This window comes from Tubulanus polymorphus, chromosome 8, assembly GCF_964204645.1.
Source record: "Tubulanus polymorphus chromosome 8, tnTubPoly1.2, whole genome shotgun sequence".
NCBI classification, from domain to species: domain Eukaryota; kingdom Metazoa; phylum Nemertea; class Palaeonemertea; order Tubulaniformes; family Tubulanidae; genus Tubulanus; species Tubulanus polymorphus.
The window spans coordinates 12,292,984-12,317,996 of NC_134032.1; the positions used below are offsets into that span (position 1 = coordinate 12,292,984).

The 25,013-nt window shown below is 41.2% G+C and overlaps 1 protein-coding gene across 1 annotated transcript in view; it reads right to left on the bottom strand.

Annotated features, from left to right (window-relative positions):
- LOC141910372 (regulating synaptic membrane exocytosis protein 2-like) overlaps positions 1 to 22,866 on the bottom strand; it is a 52,255-nt gene extending 29,389 nt beyond the window's left edge. The window contains 3 exon segments of the mRNA XM_074801105.1: positions 484 to 1,214; positions 14,192 to 14,405; positions 22,665 to 22,866. Coding sequence (XP_074657206.1) covers positions 484 to 1,214; positions 14,192 to 14,405; positions 22,665 to 22,798 — 1,079 coding nt within the window. The 5' untranslated portion in view covers positions 22,799 to 22,866.
- Between the last annotated feature and the right edge of the window lie 2,147 nt (positions 22,867 to 25,013).

The following is a 25,013-nucleotide window of genomic DNA, read 5'->3' on the forward strand; positions in this document are numbered from 1 at the left end:
CAATTGAGCGTTGAGAATGAAGCTGAGTTTGTTCACATTGCCAACTAATATTTCTGTGTGCCTAAGAATCAATTAGAAAAACTACCTATAATATAACTCGTAGTGGCAATAACGGCAGAACAGGCACAATGAGATAACTCATAGTGACAATGATGGCAGAACCAGAACTAAGACATAACTTAGTAGTTGGCAGCTATAGTGCTTCTGAGGTGTAGAATGGAAATTGTTTTGCAGATATTTCTTAATATTTGGCGAGGAAGGAGGTTTTTTCTAGCGTTGTGAGGGATTCAAAGGAATCATTTTCGAAGGTTCTTCCTTATTCAGTAAACTGAGGGCAAATTTTATAGACTGACATTACCTATAACCCGAGGGGCTAACCCAATCCATTATCGATTGAGTTAGTCCTAGGGTTAAAGTTAATACCAGTCTATAAAACCGGCCCAGTTTTTTTTAGAAACCATATTAAAAATGGCCGATACAAACCTTGTTCGATCTCTCGATGGTTCTCTATATCTGTCACCAGGTGGCTCTCTATTCCGTCGTTCACGCGACGACCCGCGTAACCGATCATCGCGCGAGTCGCCAGGCGGCGCGGCCCGACGATGCGACGGCGTTTCGTTCAAACGATCGTCGTCGCGGTAACGATCGTGGCTGCGCGAGCGCTCGGCTCCGTCGCGCGGACTCGTCTGCCCGCGCTCCGACTGATCCGAGCGTCCTCTATCTCTATTATCGCGTTCATGTCCGGCCGATCCGATACGCTCGCGTCCGCCGGTAGGCTGCGCGCGTTCACCTCCGGCACCGCCGCCGCTGCTGCTACCTCCGCCCTTCTGACCTACATCGGTCATCGAATACTGTCGCTTTAATTCTTTACCTAATAAACTACCGGTCCGTTGTATCGGCTGCTGGTTCGTACGGCCGCCACCGCCGTCGGATTTCGATTGTATATTCTCTTTCTCCGAGGAACTTTGTCCCGAGTCATGCGTCGTCGATTCATTACGGGAACGACGATCGAGATTCGATGGCACAGTTTCCGACCGTCCCGGAGGTTTACCGCTGCCGCCTCCCTGCTGCTGGAGTACGAGTAATTGTTGCTGTTGTTGTTGTTCGACGTCGACGTCGAGCGCCACCGGTTTCGCCATGCCGCCGTGGTACCATTGTCCCGTTTTGGCGAGTATTTCCTGCTTTTTGCGACACACGTTACAAGCCCAGACGGTCTGAAAAATAACAATCGAAAAAGCGATCCCGCGTTATAGGTCTCATCTGTGAAGTTGAAGAATGGGGTACGGGTAGTCTTGAAGTGCCGCCCCTCTCCATTGGTGCAGAGGGAGTCATCTCATTCAAAAAATAGGTAGAGATCGGGGCTTTCATAGAATAGATTATGACCATCAGAATGGAGGACGAGGGTTACCACTCCCTCTCTCAATCAATGTCCCATTCGTCTACCTCTCAACTAAGTGAGGGGAAGTTACCTAAGTTCAAGGTGAGAGGATCATCTCTCAAAGCAGTGCAGGGGTCAATTCAACTCCTTCAGTCAGGAAGCTCTATCTTTCTCACTGCAGAGGGAAGGCAGGGGTGGATACAGAGGATGTTCCACCAGGAATCAGGGCCGCACCCCTCCATGGCCAAAGGTAACATTTTTACCATAAACATTTACATCCCTATCTGCGGTATAGTGCAGACGGGACTACCTCAAATTTTTGTAGTTAACACCAAACATGAGACTCATTTCACATCAAACATAGTAATTCAATTGAAAATTATTCTGATTTAGAGATTTATTTTGATATTTTCAGGGAATAGTCAAGTCGCAATGAAGACTCTGTAGCGCACGCCAGTTTCGCGACTCAAATCAGCTTCAGATGCAGGAAAATCGTATCTCAAAACTTCTAGTTTTCAAGTCGCAAAATCTTGGATCCGCCCGCGAAGGGTCATCTTAGAGGTCGCCGCGATCTCCCTTTTTCAGAACTATTTCCAGAGAGCGACGTCGATGGCGTTATATTCGAGGTGATGATTCGACGCGATGAATTTACCATCGTCGTCATCTGCCCGCGGACGAACGAACGAACGAACGAACGAACGATTCTATGGAAGAATATACTCCCACATGCATATAGCGAGGCAGTTACCATGACAACCAGTAGAGCACACAGTACCGAGACAGAAGCCAGCCATCCACACACTCCCTTATAATACTGACACCACGATCTTGCTCGCTGACTGCTGGAACCTCGTTTAAATATATATATATATACATATATAATATATATATATACATAAATATTTATATATAAATATAGATATATATCTTGTATTTAATTCGGGGTGTCTCAATTAGTCAGCAGCAGCAGACGGACAGACTAGTGTGGAATTGTGGTGCAGGGTACGGTCTCGGAGAAGTCCCTGGTATGATCTATGATCCTCGGCTATCTATCTCCTGTTCGAACAGGATCCTGAATAGACACCGACGTTCCACGGAAAGACTGGAAGAGCGGAGAGAGGAAAAAGAGTTGCGAGATATACAGGGACTATAGGGAAGGGAAGGGGGAATAATGGGTAGATCGATGGAAAGATGATTTAGAGCGAGGGAGTGAGATGGAAAAAAGGGAGAATGTATAGGGAATAGTTAGGAGAGGGTAGGGTGGAAGGAGCAGAGGTGGAGAGGGAACACGACAGGAGAGGGAGAGCAATTTGAGTTAAGAGTAGTGAATGTAATATCCTCACTGGATGAGGAGAAAAAGAGGGCGGTGGTTGAGGGAGAGAGTGGTATATAAGAGTCCAATGTTTTGCTACATCAAGAGCGTAACAGGGAAGGGAAAACAGCACCATACGCAGTGATCGCCTGGCCCCGTTACTTTCTATATACCAAGTAAGGAGTGTCCGAATTCCCGAGAAATCTTAGGAGAAAGTGTCAAAAATTAGATTTGATCTAGGACAGAGATATCGGAGAAAAGGGGAGGTTTCACAGATTTTTTCAAGCAGACTCCGCAATTGTTTTTTTTTTAAAGGGTTGTTTTTATGCTTTCCTCATTTGTGGAAAAATATCATATCATCAGAAAGATTGTTTCCACGGTCTTCACAGTAATACATACAATTTGATATTCGGTGAAAAGGGACGCGAGATACTGCGAAAAAGGGTTGGACAAAATTCCTAAATAGGGGTGATTTCCATGAGTCTGGGAAAAAGCATGTCCTACTATCTTACTGACAAAGTGAAGGGCCCCGAGAGTGATCAAAAGAGAGAGAGAGGAGAGCAGTGTTCTACCCAGTGATCGAAAGAGAAGAGAGAAAGGAGAGTAGAGTGAGAGTAGCGCGCAGTGTAATCTCACCGATCAGTGTTGATGACGTCAGTGAAACTATTCTAATATTAGCCGGTTACTGATCAATCAATGAATGTATCAGTACAGCGGTGGTCGCCACGACGACCGAGAACGCATTGATGGATTCAAACGATGGTAACCGATGACGACGACGTCGACGACGACCCTGTCGTGACATTGACGGATTATAACTAGGTCAAACGAATCCTGAACGACCACGGATAAATCATTTTTAATCATTTGAAGTTTTAAGCAATGATGTGAAAAGGTGTTTGAAATCAGTCGGAAGCCTGTTTTCCTATCACGGACACCCTGCTAAGGTGTTACCATAATCTTTAATGGTTTAGAACGATACAACAATAGTTCCAGGGGCCAGTTGCATAGTCTCATGGCTTAGACCTAAGATCAGCCTAAGACCAACTTCGTTCTATAGCCAATCTAACAACTTGAGACCAGTCTTAAGATTTAAGACCAATTATGGACTTAAGTCACAACTGTGCAACTGGCCCCTGAGGATCTAGAAGTCCTACCACTCGAGAATGTTCTATGAAGTTGCCATATTCATAAATAATCTGTTTCCCGAGTCGGGTGTAAGAACGATTTCACGCTTGCACCATTCTCGAGTCCGCGAGATCAACAGTCCATCACTCCTCACAATGATCACCCAACGATTTCATTCATTTAATTCATTCATTCACCGAATTATTTACTTCATTTCTAATTCATTCACTTCAAACATCAATTCTACTTTGTCTAACATTAAAATATAATTCATGCTCTGACACAATTTTCATTCTCGTTGAAGAAAAAAAATGAACCACGATTGTGAATTTTTTTCTTTCGGCCTTTTTCGAAAATTATGACAATTTCGATATATTTTTTGCTCATGCTTACGAAGTTTTCATACGGTCAAATCTAGAAAAATAGAATCATGTGCAAGTGCGCGCGTGGGGCGGGGCCGAGGTTTTCAACCTCCAATTTTGATTCTCATTGATTTTTTATTCTTATTTGATTCTTATTGAATTTTGATAATTGTTGTGAAAAATTAAATTGTGTAACATAAAAATTTGTAAGCCAAAATTTGATTATACTTTGTGCGAAGTTTTTCCTAAACTACCCGACAAACTGTGTTGGACCCCGATATTTCTAAAATCTACGTTTACACAGCAATCGACACGTGCAAAAATTAACTAACACCTATAAACAGCAGCACCGGCTTTCACTTGGCTAATTTGATAAATAATGTCGAAAAAATTTAGATGTCGAAAAATTTTTAAAAAATGCAAAAATTTTGATCAAGAAACGCCGCCGCCGCGCCTGGGAGATAAAACTGCAGTCGAATTAACGCGCGCGAATTTTACGCCGCGGGAAAGACAACACTGAAGACAATTTTTGAAAATGAAAAGTAGAAAAAAAAAACAGCGAGAGTTTTTTTGCGTAGATGGTGATTTACCTCACAAAACTGCTGTACATCACCAGTAGTCGTAAACTGCTGAAACAATGACATTCATGTTTAGATTTCATGATTTCAATGAGTTCTATCTAAAACACTGATACCCCAAACACCCACCCAACCACCCCAGCAGCAGTCTACTTCCATTTTCACATATCCCCCCCCCCCCCGCTTCTGCAGCACTGCCTTTCCTTGGTAAGTCTAGGGGGACGGCTTACGATTGGTGCAAACCCTCCACGAACGCCCAAAGTCTACATTTTCTCTAATTTCTACAGCGTCGAAAAATGCCACTTTCTTATGCGCGTTATTTTCTCTTAGCAATTAGATCAGGTCAGATAAGGCCATATGCATCAATCATGCAACAGCCTCTAAACGCATGCATTAAATCTGACTGCGGAACCCCGGGCCTCCATAGGGCGGTCCACATGTCTTTGGTGCTTGAACATTAGTTGTGCCAATCCATAAATGTCCTTCCACAGTAATATCCACTCATCTCCACATTTATTTCCCATTCTACAGTGTTTCCCAAGAATCTTGAACGTAGTAATAGTGTTCCCTCCCTGTTTAAATGAAGGAAGCAGAAGATTGCAGCAGACTGTTTCCCCTCGCTAAATAGCATAGCAAAATGTCCACAGCTACAAGTAAAAAGTCAGAATACATAAAAGGCTAACTTTTTCCTGTCCTAAAATGAAGAATCATTGTCCTTACCTAAACATCAAGACATTTTTGGCCTAAACTGGCCCTACATGTGAAACACTAACACTTCAAAACAAACTCGTTCCAGGGGAATTGGTTTTTCGGGAATGGGGGTGGATTAAATTGCAACAAACAAACTCTAACGGAGGTGTTGTAAAGGCCAGTCAGTAGGAGTTTAGCGGTAATTATCATCACAGCCTGGGAGATTAATTATCAACCTTCCGAAAAAATAGTTGGCGAGAATTATTTTCATCGGAAATTCATCAGCTAATAGTTGATTGTATGAGAATGGTTTGTTTACGTGATATATATATCCTTTTATCAATATCTGTATTTGAACTTCATGAATTTTCAGGGCATTCTTGGATTAAAATATATCATCATAATAGAACAAAATTCCATAAGTTGAATGTTGTTTTTCCAAGGACCGCTACTGTGCAACAATAGAGGTTTCCACCTGTGGCAAGTGAGGATTCACTAGGTTTGCTAGTGTGCAGTAGGACATTAACTTCTGTGGCAATTGAGGATTCCACTAATGGTTAGTGAGGATCCACCAGGTGCGCTAGTGTATGATAGGACATCAACTACTGCAGCAATTGAGGATTCCACTTGTGGCAAGTGAGGATCCACCAGGTGCGCTAGTGTGTAGTAGGACATCAACCACTGCGGCAATAGTGGATTCCACTTGTGGTAAGTGGGGATCCACCAGGTGGCGCTAGTGTACAGTGGGACATCAACTACTGCACAATAGAGGATTCCACTAGTGGCAAGTCAAGATCCACCAGATGGCGCTAGTGTACCGTAGGACATCAACTGCTGTGGCAATAGGGGATCTACCAGCTGTGCTACTAGCATTAAATGGTCCTGATGATTAGACAAACATACATGAAAATAGATTGAAATAGGAAATAAAGAATTCAAGATATGAAACGTCCAGTTGCCAGACGGTTGTTTTAAAGTTAACGCAGTAACGATAACCGCATCAAATCTAAAACTCCCTCCGAAGAACTGGTACTACACGGATCCAGCCACAGACAGACAGACAGACAGACGCACACAACGAAAAGACATACGACCGAGTAAATATTACTAATGACGAATCTAAGAGTATATTTACTCAAATAAAATGATCTAGACTAATCGAAGATTCTATTTACTGCAAAAAGAAGATCGAAGAATAAATATCTAAAGAGTAAATCTACTCGAAACTGAGAACACGAGACACACAACATACACTTACACTGGTTCCACTGTTATCTGGTGTATTAGTGATCGGCTGCAAAGACAAATATCGTTCCAGAAAACATCAAATAGATATATATAAATACATCATATATATTCACAAAATCAAAATATATAAACATCGAGAGGAGTTTTGAAAGGAAAGATAAAGTTTTGAACAGTTATATTCGAGAGACATTTAAAAGAGCGAATGAGATAATATTTCATCGAAAAGTGTATTGTATCGTTTCCGGGGTAAAGATTTTTTTAAAAGTTTTGAGTTTAACAAACGGTTAATTGAATCGTTGAAAACGCGAATTCGTCGATAGAAATTGCAGATTTTTTAGTCTAAACATTTCGTGGCCTGGACCCAAAATTCAGTTAGGGGAGGATCTTCCCCCCGAACCCTTTACCCAGTCAGGAAGATCCATGTAGTTGACAAAAAAATCTGCCTTTTCTTTATTCAGTTGCTTCGAAGACACAAATTTTTAGGTTATACATAAGATATATAGCGCCCAAGTTCAATTCTTAGGAAAATATTGATTGATTGATATCTGATAAATCAATCAATCAATAACTATATTTGCCGACTATAACAACAAATTAGACGACTCGAACGATATAGATATCTATAGGATCGTAGTCATTTATCCGCGCTTTTTGAGTCATAAGTGACTCAAGTGTCATGTTTCGGCGCCGAATATTATTCCGCTGTCATCTCCAGGTACCAGAAAATCATCTCGTAAAATCGAACATGAGTCAAACGCGACAGCAGTCTAAAAATAGACCCGCGACAGGCGCAAGCAACAATGCATCAAACATTTGAAAATTCAGCAGTCATTTCTATGGTTATTTATTGTAACGAGGCTCCACTGCAATTTCATACTAGATATGATCTAAGGGCCGGTTCCAAAGACATGGCTTAGACTTAAGACCAGTCTAAGACCAACTCAGTTCTTCAGCCAATCTAACAACTCTCAATTAAGATTTTGGACTTAAGTCTCTACTATGGAACTGGCCCTTGGTGATGACGAACAGATTGTTACGAGGTTCCATGACATAGAATTAACTATAGATTATAACGAATAGATTTTCTGGTCTCCTGAAGTTGGTTATAACGAGTGCCACTCTACATAGAATACCCACTAGAAGTCCACTGCTATAACGAACAGATTTTCTGGTGCCCTGGTGCCCTGAAGTTTGCTGATGTTCCACTATATGGAATTATCAGTTACAATGAACAGATTTCTGGTGGCCTGAAGTTCGTTATAACGAGGTCTTGACTGAATAGAATGGTCATAACAAACTATCGGTTATAACGGACAGATTTTCTGGTCCCCTGGATTTTGAGAAGGGGTCAAAAAGGGGGAAAGGAAGGAGAGGGGAATAGAGAGAAAGAAATAGGGAAACGAGTGGGTGAAAGAGTAGAAGCAATATCATAGACAACGCACTGAATTGGAAATTCAGTAAGTATAAGTCTGAGGTAGTGGATGCTGGATTGTTGCTGCTACTGCTGCTGCTGCTGCTGCTGCTGAATCAGGCTGATACAGCATCATGATAACGATGTCAAACTCTCACACAATCCAATACGATTACCATGGCAACCGTAAATAAATGAGACTAAAGGCGAACGCTAGCTTGCTCTCTCCCTCTCTCTCTCTCTCTCTCTCTCTCTCTCTCTCTCTCTCTCTCTCTCTCTCTCTCTCTCTGGCTACGTGCGGGTAAGTGAATGAGAAATGAGACACATATATAACAACATAGCCGAACAGACGAGGGGATGGGGAGACGAGAGTGATGAGGAAGAAAATGGGATGGCGATGGTGAAAGGGGCGAGAGATGAGAGGGTCGAAATAAAATTGAAGAAGGCAGCAGGAAAGGTTGCAGGGAGGGGATAAGACATGCAAGAAAGGAACATATGAACAGAGGGACAGGGGAGGTCGAGAGGAGAGGGTTAAATATGAAAACGATTGATAGCGTGGAGGGAAGGAGCATCAATGGGGATGATAGGAGGAAACAGGAGAGGAACGTGAAGGGGGAGAGGTGGAGAGCGCGAGGAAGAGAGGGAGCAACAATAGTGATGGGGAAATAGGCGGGTCGAAGGGCAGGGTGCAGGGGGTGCATACCACCCCAAAAAATATCATTACCCTGAAATTTTATGAGAGAAAGGATAATTAAACTGATATAAAAAGTCTAAATTCATGAGCTCGTTCTCTGTATTTCCAAGAATGAGTTCATTTTTTCCGATAAGCTTTCTTTAGGAGTGCCCTGTGATGACCTTATGCTCAATCATGGGAGACAGGTGCGACCCTGAATGAGACCCTAGATCTGAGCGGATCACAAGGAAAGGGTGGGAGGATTGTGTGAGGAGAGAAGCAAAAATAGGAAAGATAGATAGGACACAGGAGAGAGCTGTGAGAAGAGGAGAGAGAGGTCGATAGAGGTAGAGGGGGAAATGAGAACAAGATTCAGAAAGGGGTGTGAGAGGTGAGAAAAGAGAGAGGGGAAATGAGAACAAGGTTCAGAAAGGGGTGTGAGAGGTGAGAAGATAGATATAGGTAGATAGAGGTAGAGAGAGGTAGAGAGGGGGAAAATGTGGGCAAGGTTCAGAAAGGAGTGTGCGAGAGATAAGGAGCCGGGAAAGAGAAGGATAAAAGGGCTGAGAGAGAGAGAGATCATTGGGAAGGAGGAAAGAGAAAAGAGATGAAAAAAGAAATGATAAAGGAAAGCAGAGGAAGAAGGAAGAGAATGAGAAAGAAAGAAAGAGTATATGAAGCATTCCCGATTTTAACTATTTCATTTTTCAACGAGATAATTGTCGCGACTGAAAGAGAATGTATAGGCTGCGTGCGGTTCACACTATTTCATGGATATCCATACGCATTTACGAGTTATCGAATTAGTCGCGTAGGCGAAATGGTCGCCGTGGGAACGAACGACGATCATTGTTGGTGATGTCACGCTATCTAGTCGCGGGCGGGCGCGAAGTCTCGGGTCGCGGAGGCCGCGATCGTCCGACGACGTAACGTTATTAGAAAATTACGAAATCGTTACGATCGCCATTGTCGTCGCCGCGGCGATATCGGTTCGAGTGTAATTATATTATTGCCCGGTGATTATTAGAAAACGAATGAGTCATACGAGAACTCGTGAGGCCACGAGGGGTTAGACCTCGCGTTACAAACCCTCACACTTACCCAGCTATAAATTCCATTATATACATCAATTTGCGTCGCGCTTTAGCGACAAGTTACAACTTGCAACCTGCAAAAATTATACCCTAATTCATCTAGATATATGTATAATACGCGTGCGAACTTGAGTCAGAGTTTCTACGAAGTCGCGGATTGATGATCTAATTTGTAGAAATAAATTGTTTTTAAATTTATCATTTGAATGTAATTATAGGAACTACAACTTTGGAACTGAGCCTAGAATCAAATTAAACCCACACAACTGTGGAACTGGATCCAGAGTCAAATAGAGCCCACACAACTGTGGAACTGGATCCAGAGTCGAATTAAACCCACACAACTGTGGAACTGGATCCAGTGTCAAATTAAACCCACACAACTGTAGAACTGAGTTTAGAGTTAAATCAAACCCACACAACTGTGGAACTGGGTTCAGTATCAAATTAATAAACCCACACAAGTGTAAAACTGGGTCCAGTATCAAATTAATAAACCCCACACCCAGTGTAAAACTGGGTTAAGAGCCTAATTAGACCCATACAACTGAGTAACTGGGTCCTAAATCAAACCCTCACAACTGTGGACACAGTCTAATAGAGTCAAATTCCGCCCAGCTTTCAGACACGACAAAAACATGACAGGATTTTATTTCATAGTTTTAAACGCGTATCAATTGTCTCGTGTCGGATTATGACAGTTGCCTGGTAACGGTTGATGACATCATCGATGTCCGCGTACTTATACACGAACAATGCCGTCTGATTCGCGATGACGTCACGGGCGGCGACACGCCGCGCCGTGTGACAATATAAATAGGGAAAACGCGGAAAGGTTTGTTAACGAATAATAACACGCCTACGGTGCACCGTACGGAGCGATAATAAACATTTTGGACACTTTTTTGCTCAAGATTAAAAAGGGCATCCTTCCGATACGGACAGAGCGTTTTCACGTTAGACTGAAGTTCTCCGCCATTGCCAAAACCGCTCACAACCATTCACCAGAGAAAGGGGTGGCTCCGAATTCCCTTATCTAGATATTCCCGGAGCCAACCCTATCAGGTACATGCATTAATCATGGCTTCAGCTACAAATGATTGAACCGACGATACTGCATTACTTTCTTGTTTAAACGAAACTGATTTTAATCATCTACGACGAACTCGGTCCAACCGATATTCACATCGATACAAACTCCGACCAAAAGAGTGACGACTTTTCAGGGGCGGATCCAGGGGCGTGTTGTGACCATGTCGACCAATAAAAAGGGCATATATTCTTAATTTAGGGCGGAAAGGCATATCAGCAAAATCTTTTTTTTCTAAATTTTACTATCATTTTAGAGCTTTCTGAGCATCTCTTAGAGGCATTTAGTCAAGAAACATAGGTTATATATTTAGGAAAATTATCTATTGTGTATCTCAGGTGGCAAATTTTGAAACAGAGAAAAAATAAAAAGGCACTTTAAAATTCCGACTGTGTCGGGTGATACGGTCGACACGGTCTAAATCCGCCTCTGCTTTTGAATACTTTTTGACCTGTGGCTGAAACGGAACTGACGCCTGTGACGACCATAAAGACGCGCTCAATCTTCGATGAACGTCAGAGGTCACCGGCCTCCTCCAATGCCCGGTTCCCAGTGTGTTCTTCAACTATCGCCCCCTAACAGATGTTACATGCCAATTCAGTCCTCATAATAATTGTGAGCATCTGGTAGATGAATAAATTATCAGTTCTCATTTCGCCGAGGTCATTCATTATGAATTCAACAGTGAACGACGAATAATAAAAGCGTTACGTTAGAATAATCACATCGCGCCCCGGCGTATAATAGAGTACAGTTTTGTAATCATATGTTGACTATAAACACATGTAAAGTGTTGTACTCATTGTCTGAATGTCGTCAAATTAACTGTTTAAATAATTGTATATAGGGGCTGTAATTATCTATATACAGTATCTATAGCCTATCGGGTCGTAAATAACTTTCATCATAATTCTTCTATCTGACATGAAAATTGTTATTCTGTAAGTTCGGGTACACAGGTCGTTCTGATTCTCACTGCACGTAGAAGTACTGCTCAACCCTGATGCGCTGAGGGGTTTCGCCAGGTTTTCCAGCCAATATGGACGTACCAGGGATGAGAAAAATTCTCAAAACGTCAATGATAAATCTCTGGTAAACAGTTGTGATCGATAGACGAACATGATAAGACTCATTTGTGAGTAGACTTTTTCGGCTAATGCCCCTGTGAAAGTTACGATGGATTTTGACAAACAATTTTCAACGTAAAAGACCCGAAAAATTGGTGTTTTTCATTGAAATGTTTCTAGATAATATTGAAGCACTTCTACCGGGTAATAGTGTGGCCGCTTTTATCTGACTATCGTTTTCCCTGACTGTTCTCTGACATACACGTTGTTTTCCCTGACTCATATGAATGAATAATGAAAAAACTTCCGATAACTACAAACAAAAACCACTTTTTAATTTATTATTCAATATACTACTCGCCGGCCGGGCTATGGCGTAACTATGCGTGACTCAAAACAGGTCCGGGGAATTCGAAATTTGAGTTCACGCTTTTTATTTGGTTTGACTCATTTTCAGTAAGATCTCTTGTTCGGGCATAAACTGGGAATTTCCATTCTGCCCGAACTTATCCGTTTTACTAACACATGTGGTACGTGTAATGACGAATGACATAGTCATAACAGGGCAGGCCACTTTAGGCTTAAATTTGACTCGTTTTTTCCCTTGACTTTCCGCCCGACTATTCCCTGACTTATAAACTGTTTTCCCTGACTTGATCTGCTAAGAATCCAATCAATTAACACAGTCAAATACGTAAAACATAGACGGAAACTGTTTGATTTTATGTGTAATCTAACAATCTCAACATATTCCCCTGATTTTTAGCTTTTTAGAAAATTCCCTGACTATGCCCTGACTTTTTAAGGAAAATAGATTTCCTTCACAACTCCCCGACTTCCACGTAAGAGGGCACCCTATCTAATCTTATATCCTAACCAGAAAACTGTGGACTATCAATTAATCTAAGAGGGTTTAAGGGGTCTGTAGGACCTTGAGTCAAAGTAATAATAAAGTGTGGAACAACGGGTCCCTGGAAAATTTCCGATTACGCGCTTGAATTTCATGAAATCATTAAAGGATTCGATCCACGTTTACTCTAAATCCTAAACCGGCTGGTTAGTTGGTAGGGGACACGCCCGATTACGCAGTTTCGTAATGAATTCTGTTAGTTCTCATGCGATATTCACTAGTGAGTTTAGGATCAATTGACACGTTAGTGGCGCGCAGACACCCACACTAATCCCACAGGTGACAAATATCATATATACATACAGAATAATACATATATACGCATAACAGCGTGCCAAATAAGAATTTATTACTTAATCATTCATTACCATGAATTATCACGAATATATATATATATATATATATATATATATATATATATATATATATATATATATATATATATATATATATATATATATAGTATGAATAATACAGTTGATGCTCCACAGAGTCTGATCATTTTGGGCAGGAGAAAATTTGTCCAACTCGGGGGTGACTCGTCGGTCGCTCGATGAGCCGCGATCGCGTGGAGACAATATGACCCAGGAGAAAGTGACCCGAACTGAGTCATGTTTGGCCTGCCCTACATTAGAGAGCGTTTTACGCGTAAATCACTAACTCGCTACTGAAGGATGCTGTGGCAAGTGAATCAAGTCACTTCCAGAACCAATTAGGATTCGCATAAGATAATTTGACCAGGCCAAGGTCCTATTTCGGTGAAAGATCCCCTCATATTCCTGGAGATGGGCTGCTATAAGGATAAAGGCCTAAGCCACGATCACACGAGCATTCTGGGTCAGTGCCAAATTAGGCCTAGAACATACTGTTCACACAGGAGCCAAATCGGCCCATGTCAATCCGTTGGTCCGATGGCCTGATCAAAAACGTCGGACCAGGCCCAAGCCAAATTCTAACACGGGTCAAATTATTGTGTATGAATTGCAACTGGTTCCGGAAGTGACGCACTTTGTTTAGTATCAAGTGAGTGGTTTACGTTTGAACGCGGCTTCTAATTAGGCACAGGCCAAATACTACTCGGGTCTGATCCGGACCAATTTCGCCCAGGCCGAATTGTCTCCGTGCATGATCGCGGCTACAGTCCAAACATCGTTTAAACCGGACAACATTTCGGGATCCGGATGTTTCGTTCTTCGCGCCGGATCTTATATATCGTAGCGCGTTTTACAAACGGTTTCGATAAAACTCACCTTGTTGCTGCGTAGAGTGATTTTACCGCCGCATCGAGCGCACGACTTCAGGTTACAATACGTGCATTTGTGTCCGACGCCGTCGGCGAACTTCGTTTTGTGACATATCTGGCAGACGGCCCCGTTGCCGGTCGCTGGCGCTTGTTGAGACGTTTTCTCATCGGTCAATTTTTTCACTTGTTGCTCGGTTTTTTTAAGATCGTCTTGCAATGTTCTGAATATATTGCAAAAAAAAAAAGGATTTTTCGATTAAGATTTTGTGGTTTACATACATTTTCGAGATAAACAGGGGCCCATTTTATAGAATGGTTCTTAACTTGAACCCAGGGGCCCAGTTTTCCAGGCTGGTATATACTCAAACCTGAAGCAAAGAATCGATTGTCAATTCAGATATCCCTGTGTTGAAATTGATTGAAATTGAAACTAAAACCATCAAAACAGCCCCAAAAGCCTCATAGGATTGGCAATCCTCAGTTGCACATTGCGACCCAGAAATCTCTTCATGGCACCACTCATGGGCCACCTGCAATCCTGATGATCGGAGACCTAGGATCCATTATACGTATATACTACTAGCTACAGGACACATTTTTTATTTTCAAATATGATGTGGACCCTAACAAGCCAAGGGTCCCTTTTTGATGCAATGGCCAGTTCCATATTCATGGCTTATACTTAAGACAAGTTTAAGACCATAGCCACTCTAATTAAAGTCTTAAGATATTTAAGACCACTTTTGGCATAAATATCGACTATATGGAACCCATGTTAGTCCAGTTTAATAACCACGTCTTGCTTCTTTAGCCGATCCAACAACCTAAAATCAGTCTTTAACCTCATTTAGGTTCTGTAACCAATGTAACAACTTAAGACCAGTCTAGGCTCAATTTGGTTCTATAGCCAATCTAACACATTAAAACCAGTCTAAGACCGTCTTAGATCCGTAGCAAATCTAACAACTTAAGATCAGTCTTAGCTCATTTTGGTTCTATATCTTAGATCTATATTTTTTTCGATATATTTGCAAACGACCTATGCTGTTATTTTCGATATATCTAGTCACACACACACACACTCACATACAGGCATTTTATTGGATAATTTCGCTCGTGTGCGTAGCACATATTTATACATTCTGTGAATGTGTCACATTTAACTCATATCAGATACACACACACACATCAGTACCGTGCTTTCATATATTATCAATATTATTATATTCCACCGCGGTCTAAAGATCGAAGCGCTAGAGAGAGGAGAGAGAAGAGAGAGGAGACAGAGCTCCACACCCCCAGAAATAATTCATTATTCATCCGTCGCCGTTAGTAAAATTATTGATTTATTCCGGCGAGAGAGCTCGAGAGCAAAGGTCATCTATTTATTCTCGCGTTTGAAACAACGCTAGCTAAAACCCCCGTGGAAACTACAGGTGGTTTTTTCAGGGCTGCTCCCATTTATCATTAGCGAGTTAAGTATTTTTTCATGAACGTTTCATTGAAATATACAAAAGAAAATCATTCAGTTATCGATATGGTAAAGCACTCAGTAGCGTCTTTCACATTTTTGTCCAAATCAATCGGTAATCAACGCGGTCGGACCCTCAGTAACACCTTTCATATTTCAGTTCACATCAAACAAATCAAATCAGTATTTTTCTGGAAAAAATAGTAACAAAAAAACTGAAAATCTAGAAGAAGATTTGTTTTTCAGCCTAGAACTTCAGACATTTGTATTCATTGGCCTTGGTGGATTTTACAATGTATATACCTATATTATCTCATGTGCCCGTAGTAACTATCTTAGATAACCTGTGCCCATTAAGACCGAGTCCTTCATCTATACTGAAGAAGTCCGTTGCATGTACCAGGATTCAAACACATCAACCCTGAATTGATGAGAGACCAGTGAAAGACTGACTAACTGACTGCTACCACCAGGATTCAAACACATGAACCCTGGATTGATGCGAGACCAGTGAAAGACTGACTGACTGACTGCTACCACCAGGACTCAAACACATGAACCCTGGATTGATGAGAGACCAGTGAAAGACTGACTGACTACTACCACCAGGATTCAAACACATCAACCCTGAATTGATGAGAGACCAGTGAAAGACTGACTGACTGACTGCTACCACCAGGATTCAAACACATCAACCCTGAATTGATGAGAGACCAGTGAAAGACTGACTGACTGCTAACACCAGGATTCAAACACATCAACCCTGGATTGATGAGAGACCAGTGAAAGACTGACTGACTGCTACCACCAGGATTCAAACACATCAACCCTGAATTGATGAGAGACCAGTGAAAGACTGACTGACTGACTGCTACCACCAGGATTCAAACACATCAACCCTGAATTGACGAGCGACCAGTGAAAGACTGACTGACTGCTACCACCAGGACTCAAACACATGAACCCTGGATTGATGAGAGACCAGTGAAAGACTGACTGACTGCTACCACCTGGATTCAAACACATCAACCCTAGATTGATGAGAGACCAGTGAAAGACCATCACAACCAGGATCCAAGCACATGAACCCTGAATTGATGAGAGACAAGTGAAAGACTGACTGATTGACTGATACCACCAGGATTCACAAACACATGCCCCCCTGGATTGATGAGAGACCAGTACGTGAAAAAGACTGACTGACTACTACCACCAGGACTCAAACACATCAACCCTAGATTGATGAGAGACAAGTGAAAGACTGACTGATTGACTGATACCACCAGGATTCATAAACACCCCATTATGAACCCCCCCCCCCCCCCGGATTGATGAAAGACCAGTACGCGAAAAGACAGACTGACTGACAGTCACAGTTACATTATTACAAACTGATGTTCTTGCTTAAGGTTCCATTCGATATATAGAATACGCCGTTTGAACAGATTTTCTGATCAACAGAAGCTAGTGTTGTAACAGGATTCCCATATAAAGGAACAGCTATACATAAAATAAAGAGATTTTTATTTCTCTATAGCAGGTGCGTTTGAGTATTAGATGATGATGACGAAGGTTTGTACCAGGAATTCGAAAACTACAAAACTACGTAGGCCTACAAACCACACACACGCGCACCACCTGCTGTCACTATACTACCGTACATAACAATGTGTGCGAAACCTTTAACTATCTCAATTTGTGAATAAACACTAAATTAATCACATTCAACTCGAAATAATTCATTTACATGTTTTTCTGATAATTCCGAAACAACTGTGACAGGGCGTTGCAAGTATTTTATCAGTAACATGAAATATCAAGAATATAAGCCCCGATACACTGCCCAAATCAGTATGCCTTGTCTAGGATGTTTTTCTGATAATTCCGAAACAACTGTGACAGGGTGTTGCATGTATTTTGGATATTCCAGAATATATAGAGGTATTTTGGATATTCCAGAATATGAAGAGGCAAATTTTTCATTTAAGAGGAGGGCCTATATCGGGGTGCTGCTCTTTGACAAATCAAGTATCCAAGTTTGTGAATGGGGTATTAAGGTCCTTTCTCTGAATTCGCTTTAGAAGTTTCAGAGAGAATTTCTGGAGGTAAAAAGTCATAATTATCATTAGTAGTTATCTTAATCATAATAAAAATCATGATTTCAATGCAAAAATCTTTTCTGAGAGATAACTTCTGACAAATTTGTTGAGAGACTCTAGGGGTTGGTTCCCATATAGACGATTGACTGTCTAAATTCAACTGAACTATAAAGACTGACCTGACTATATTGTCTTTATCTACGTTTGTAGCAGTTTTCACCACAATTTGACATCTAAAATAGTAGTTTAATTGAAAATGAACTAGAAACCAATCTGATTCAATATCAATATTTACAGTTATAACAAACGTCTTGCATATTGAATAAGTTTTGAAAATGACTGATAAAATTCAGTCATAATATCTCGACTTTTTCCTCGAAATTGAAAGTATTTTCTTGAACTCAATGGGGAACCGCGTCACCCCTCGATCAGTGCCTGTACACAGAATAAATTTTTCACAGAATAAATCACAATCGGCCATCTTTAAAAAACCTTCAGAAAGTTTGTTATACAATCAACCCTCGATATACCACACGTACATATTGCTGATTTAGGATTTTGGCGAAATTTTGATAAAATTCCTAAAAGTCAATTTTGAGATTTAAAAAAGTTTATTAGTGACATGACATATCAAGAATATACGCCCCAATACACTGCCCAAATCAGTATGCCTACGTCTAGGAGAGTATGGCCGTATATCAGGGGTTGATTACCACTAGTCTCAAGACAAAATACAGTCGACTACACCAATTGATGTGAACCCGGGGCAGACTTAGAAAGGAGCACAAAGAAAAGAAAAGGTGATCAAGAGTTAGTGTCCACGTATAGCATGCGCATGAAGCCGAAACAGGGGTTTGGAAAATCTTGAAATTTCAGAGCGTTTTAATGCAATTTTCATGCACTTGAGTGATATAAAAATGAATATAAGCCGAGTCTTGGGCAACTTAGCTGCTGTTCTATCAATAATGGCTGGAAAAATAACCCTGAAAAAATTGTCTTTATTTAAAAGAAATGCACAGGACTCCCTGTGCTCTTATCCGGGTCCGGCCCTGGAACCCCTGTTGACTTACCCTTACTAAAATATGCGAATTAATCCAAAAATATTACAATAACCACGATTGAGAAATATTCCGAAAAAAAAACACTGCGGTAACACTTTTTAAACGGCGAACCAGAAACTAAAGCCACATGATTACACGAACGCGCGCTAGATTTCAATTTCGAACGTCGCCGTTAAACGTTCGATTTATTTCCGATACCGATACGGAACGAACCAATCAGTGACGGAGTCGGTCGTTAAAGAGAGGCAGACGGCACTCGCGAGGGATCACCAAGAACCTCGTTGTTTAATCTTCACTCAAAAGATCATCCGCGTTCCGTTGCTATGACGTCACTAACGAATCGATGACATCATTTATGACATCACCAAGGTAACGGCGTGACAATACTTTTTGATTCTATGACATCACGACGCGCAGTAGCCTCGTTCTCTCTCTCCTCTCTCTTCTCTCTCACGAAAAAAAAGATACCAATTACTTAAGCCTGATATAACGTTTTGTTGCCGTCAGCGCTGACGATCGCTACGGTAACCGACGACGGATGAATGGAGCATCAGCGAAATCTCCGGTAAAAAGTTTTCTACGCAATCGGGAAAAAATGGGGAAAAGTTCATTCCGAAGTAAAGTCCACCAAAAGTATGATTCCCTCCTACAGCCAAACCCGCCGAGCTGTGGAGGGCGGGGTTCACCTAGAAATGATTGTTACTGTTCTACTTGCTGTTCTCCCACGTTCTCGCCATCATGAGACCCCAAGGTCAGCAGTGGTAAGCGGACAGATCTAAGTGGGGGGTCAAGGGTCCGGCCTCAGAAAATCTTTTTTTTAAATTTGACAAGCGGAGACACGTTGTGGGCAAGATCGGAGTTATTACAACTCAAATCTTAAATTCACCGTTCAATTTATTTAAATTGGATACCTAATCGAATAACTTATCGACGGACCACATATCAGTTTTCAGAGATTTTTCATATCAGTCGTCTTCATTCACACAAAAAAATCAGTCCAGAAAGAATTTGTGAGGAATTTCTGGAAAGAGGGAACACATGACACGGTGTAGACTGATATCAATCGCAGTGTTAATTAGCAAAACCCACAGTTGATGATTCAACAATTTATTCCGACAGTTTCTTGAAGTTTTCACTAAACTTCATTATTAGAGAAACAAAATAGGGAACAATGCTCCCAGTGAACCCCTGGAACCAGCGCACTCTTAATTCAACGGGTATGCCAAGGTGATGGTTTTTGGACTGTTTAGCTGAACGTGTCCCAGTAACGTCATGAATTCAGATTAGAGAAATTGAATAGGACGATTAATAATTAATCTGAATAAAATTTGAACAGCTAACAATGGTAGAAATTCAGATAGGTTTTATGATTCTAGAAATGTTTCAGCGATAGGGGCGTGGCAATACAGGTTCCCAGAGCTAACGATTTCAAAACTGACCATCTATGCCCCACACGTGTTCATGACTTCACCTGAAACATTTTCTGAACACCCCACATTACAAATTTCAACAGCACACTTACAAAAACCGTTCATCCACACTTCACATGCGTTCACAACATTTTTGATCGAAAATGAACTACAAACACCAGACACCAGATATTTCTATCAGCACACTTTTAAAAGTGATTTCAAAGACTTCACATGTGTTCAATGCTTAACTCAAGGGAAAATGAACTAAAAACACCAGACATTACATAGGCAACCTCTAAATTTTCATTATGTGAAATTGATGTGAAACTGGCCCTTGCTGGTGCGGCTGCTACTGCTGCTGCTGTTATATCTCTTGTTACTTACAACACTTGTATTGATATCGTGAACTATTGAAACTAATTTTGTCGATGCAAATTTTTTTTGTGGACAATAATTATCGATCTACCTCCACAGGTAAGCACACTTTCAAAAAATGACCTATTGGACATTCATCCTCATGTCTTCAACTGACCAGGCATCACAGAGTGGCCTCAAGATAGGGGAGGGCTAAGTGGCTAAGTTCTTTGCACTGTAAAGGCGTTCTAGGATCAGAAGGGCTGAAAGTGCGAATTTTCTATCGGGGATTCAGGGTTCACTTATCAAATGGAAAATTTACCAACTATGATTTCGAGTTTATGAAGAAGCAAGGTATTGCCAAAATTAGCCCCTCCCCTGGCTTAAGACATTTTCGCTGTCTAAAGTCTAATCGAGGTTTAAGATTTGCACCCTGAATAAAGCTGTAACTAACCCAGGGACTCGGCATGAAGGCTAACTCGGTACAAATCCTGCTATATGATATCGATACATAATAGAATTGTATTAGCGGGTCTATTCGTTGTATAGTGAAATCGGGAGGCAACCTCTATCAACCACTGAGATCAATACCTGCATCGAGCCAATTCATATTGTTTTATTGTTATTCCTCCCCAGAACAATGCTTAACATTGGACAGAACTCGATCAACAAAACTTAAGGCGCCCGTTTTAATAGGGGCTGGGTCCAGTTCCACAGTTCTGAGTGAAGATTTAACTCATTGAAAATGAACAAACTCAAGAGTTAACTCTTACTCGTAACTGTGGAACTGGGTACGGGATCTTTCATGGCGAGTTGATTCAGAGTTAAATATTAACTCAGAACTGTGGAACTGGACCCAGGACCCAGTTCCACAGTTATGAGTTAAGATTTGACTCAGAGTTAACTCTTTGAAAATGAACTAATTTCAACTCAGAGTTAACATTAACTTTTGACTGCGGAACTGGGTCCTGGGTATCAAAATTATTCCTCGATAACTCCTCAAGCTGGTACGCCTAGCCTACTCAGTTTCATTGACTGGAGCATCGAGTCTATTCCTAAGGACTACTCCCAATGACGGATCCAGCCCGCCACCACTACTGCTTTCGAGCGGTACTCTGATTCGTAGAAGTTTCCTTTTTTTCAAGTTTGTCGTGAAAAATCCCGTTTTACCAGGAAAAAATTACCTCTGGCAAATGATTTATCGATGAGTTGATTTGACTTGGATCAGGGATATGTGATTTTGACCCGCGCTGATATTCTTATTCCGGGTTAGTATTCTAGTAGTCGAGTAAGCCTAGTCAATTTGAATAATCGAAAATGGTAAACTTCTCATTTCTTTCAGGCCTACATTCTCTCTAGCAGGTCAAAATGGAATATTTTGTGGATAGATTTGTTGCCCCTTATGTGCTCAGATTTCATCCCAGAGTCCTAAAAAATTCGAAACTTGTATCAGTGCCCTTCCACAGTTGGACTTCACAATCTCATCGCGAGGAACTGACCTTTTAAACATTCTACTTGTAACAATTGATAATTTTCACCTCATAGGGGTCCTCTCTGCTATGAGTGACCCCTACACTCAAAGGGTTTCAAAGAGGCCTCTCACAATAGGCCTATCAGTTTTCATATCTTACATTAAAAAAGTATATATTTTGTGCATAGAATAGTCTCATGCAACATTCTAATCGTTTGTTAATTTCATGATGATGATGATGATGATGATGAAGATGATGATGATGATGATGATGATATTGAGAGCTCTATCAAATTAGGAATAGGCGCGAAAAAAATCCACACGCGTAAGAAATCTCCAACAGGCGCGCTGTCTGTCGCCTAACCCGAAAACTATACGCGCGTGATGCTATGCATCTTCATATAGAAATTTGCACCGCTTACTGAATTCAGGTTCTATACGACTAAGCGCGTGGTATAAAATGTCAGAAAAAAAACTTAACTGGCCGGTTCGAAAAACGGTCATAGAGATTTGAATGCGACTGAACTGTACCGTTAAGAGATTTGAAAATTGAAAATGCACGTTCGATAAAGTAATATGGCGGCGACTGGAGCGCATTATTTATCTTTCTACCTTAATATTTCTTGTTCCTTGTCTTCCTCTTCTTTCTGTCGTTGTATGACAGATTCGATAATCTGTCGCTCCTCTTCAGTGAATTGGCTAAGATCCGGCATCGGGGGCAACGAAGGCCGTCGATTTGACGACATGATGAAGGCTAGGACTCCAAACGCTAGGCTCCTCTGCAGCAGCGGCGGCGGCGGCAGCAATTATTGACGAAATAATACCTTCCTCCAAATGGGCGAACAAATACATAACCGAAAACCCACAAAATTGCGGCCTCTTTTAATCCTTCCCGATCCGAACTCGGCCTGCGCCGTAATTAATCCAAAAATTCGATGCGCCTATGTCATATTCCGCTTGGTTGTGATTTAATTCCGACGTTTGCGTTTCATATTATCCACTCCCCTCCTATAAACTGGGGTTGTAATCCTGGGTATGTGACGGGGAGATTGTGTAAGGCCCTTGTATATATGTTATCGGGCGTTTTTTGCTATATATATGTATATATATATATATATGTGTGTGTATCTGACAGCAGGCAGTATAGCACCGTGTTGGTGATGGTCTATCTATACTAAAACACAGTCGCCTAGCCGCGGCAATGCTAGCAGCACTGTGGTGTATAGCGAATGGAATAATTACGTGATACTGCCAGCCTACAGCCAATCTTGTCACAGTGCTAGTGACGTCATTTGATAATAACGTTAAACATATTCCAGATGTACACGAGCGCGCGGAGAGACCATATTTGCATAAATCGATATATCTAACTGGGGACTCTCCCTGCGATCGCTGCAGTGCGCATCGCCAGAGAATCGCATGTAGGATCGAGCGGGCGCGCCTCCCGGAATATACATACATGCATATATGAAATATTTCTGATAGCTGATGCGCACGTGTTATGATTTTCAATTTTTATTTTTCATTAGAATGGATGTTCGTTAAAATCATTTCCTGACTCGGGAGATCGCCGCGAGACTGAGGGAACATGGAGGAGCGCTCAAAGCAAACTGGTTGAAATTTGAAACGCGTCAAATTCGCAGGGGTGAATTTAGGGTTGGTCTCGCGGGTGCGGACGATTGGACTTTGTAAAGAACCAACCTGCAGAAATAATGAAAACTATTAGAAAATAACAGTTGAAATACAGATTATATACATATATATATAAAAGTAAAACTAAAAAAAAAATGCACGAGACGCTTTCTGTCGACCAACACATGCACGAGTGAATATTGTGTCCACTGTTTTCAATCTTTTACAAACGATGATTTTGTGAAAATGAAATGACAAGCCGGCGACCGCTCCGGGGAGAAATAAATGCTACTGGATACGGTATGCTATGGACACCAACGCCGGACGACTCGCAATTGAAATGCCCCCGGATGCGGGCAGAGTTAACTGGTGCTAACTGGCCTCAAGACAACATAGACCACAGACGATTTTTGGCGAAGATGACTCTTCAGCATTCGAGTGTATGCAGTCATATAGACTTATACCGACTGTGGTGGTGACTCGTCGAAACTTCCGGCATTTGAAGCAGAGGGGCAGGAGAATATCTACCGATTTGATAATATTGTAAAATAATAGTATCAAACAACATAAAGGACTGTTTCATTGTATAAATTCGTGTAGATATTCTGTGTAGAATAGTGTTTAATGACTTTGAACACGTTGAATGGATGTGATGGAATCTGTCCATCGGTTGTCTTTTTATTGTAACAAGCGGGTGCTGCGCCTAAAAGTGACTGGAAATCGGAATATATAAAACAAGAGCAGTTGTTTCCATGTTTATTGTGCGTGTTCGCTCAATCATATTCAAGACTGGAAATAGTCTCAATTGAACTGCCGTATGGTGAATTCACTAAGATTCACCCTCGACCATTCGACCGCGACCATGTACAATCTGAGCACATCACCGTCAATGTACTATGACATAGGCTTCCATATTGAAACGCATAGATCTGTCTCGATTCTCATTAATCTACCCAGCTAAGATTCTATAATTACCATCAGCTTGTCCTTTGTGCGCGATTTGGTTGTTTAATTAAAATAAATAAAAGTATATAGTATATTATTTCAACCTCAACATAAAGAAAATATAATATTAATCGCCTTCTTTCGATCACAAGTCCAAGTCCTCAAAAGAATATGTTTGATATATGAATAGAGAATGTTTTTTGGCGAAATTTGATCTGATTCAATTATTTGTCACATTTGTAACATTATTTGTGTTTTCTTCCATTCTTTAAAATTTTATCTTTTTTTCTACCTTTTTTCAACTACATCGTTTGTATCATTATTATTTTCACTTCTCATTCACCCCTACCACTGGAAATGAAATAGGATGGGTACCAAGACCCA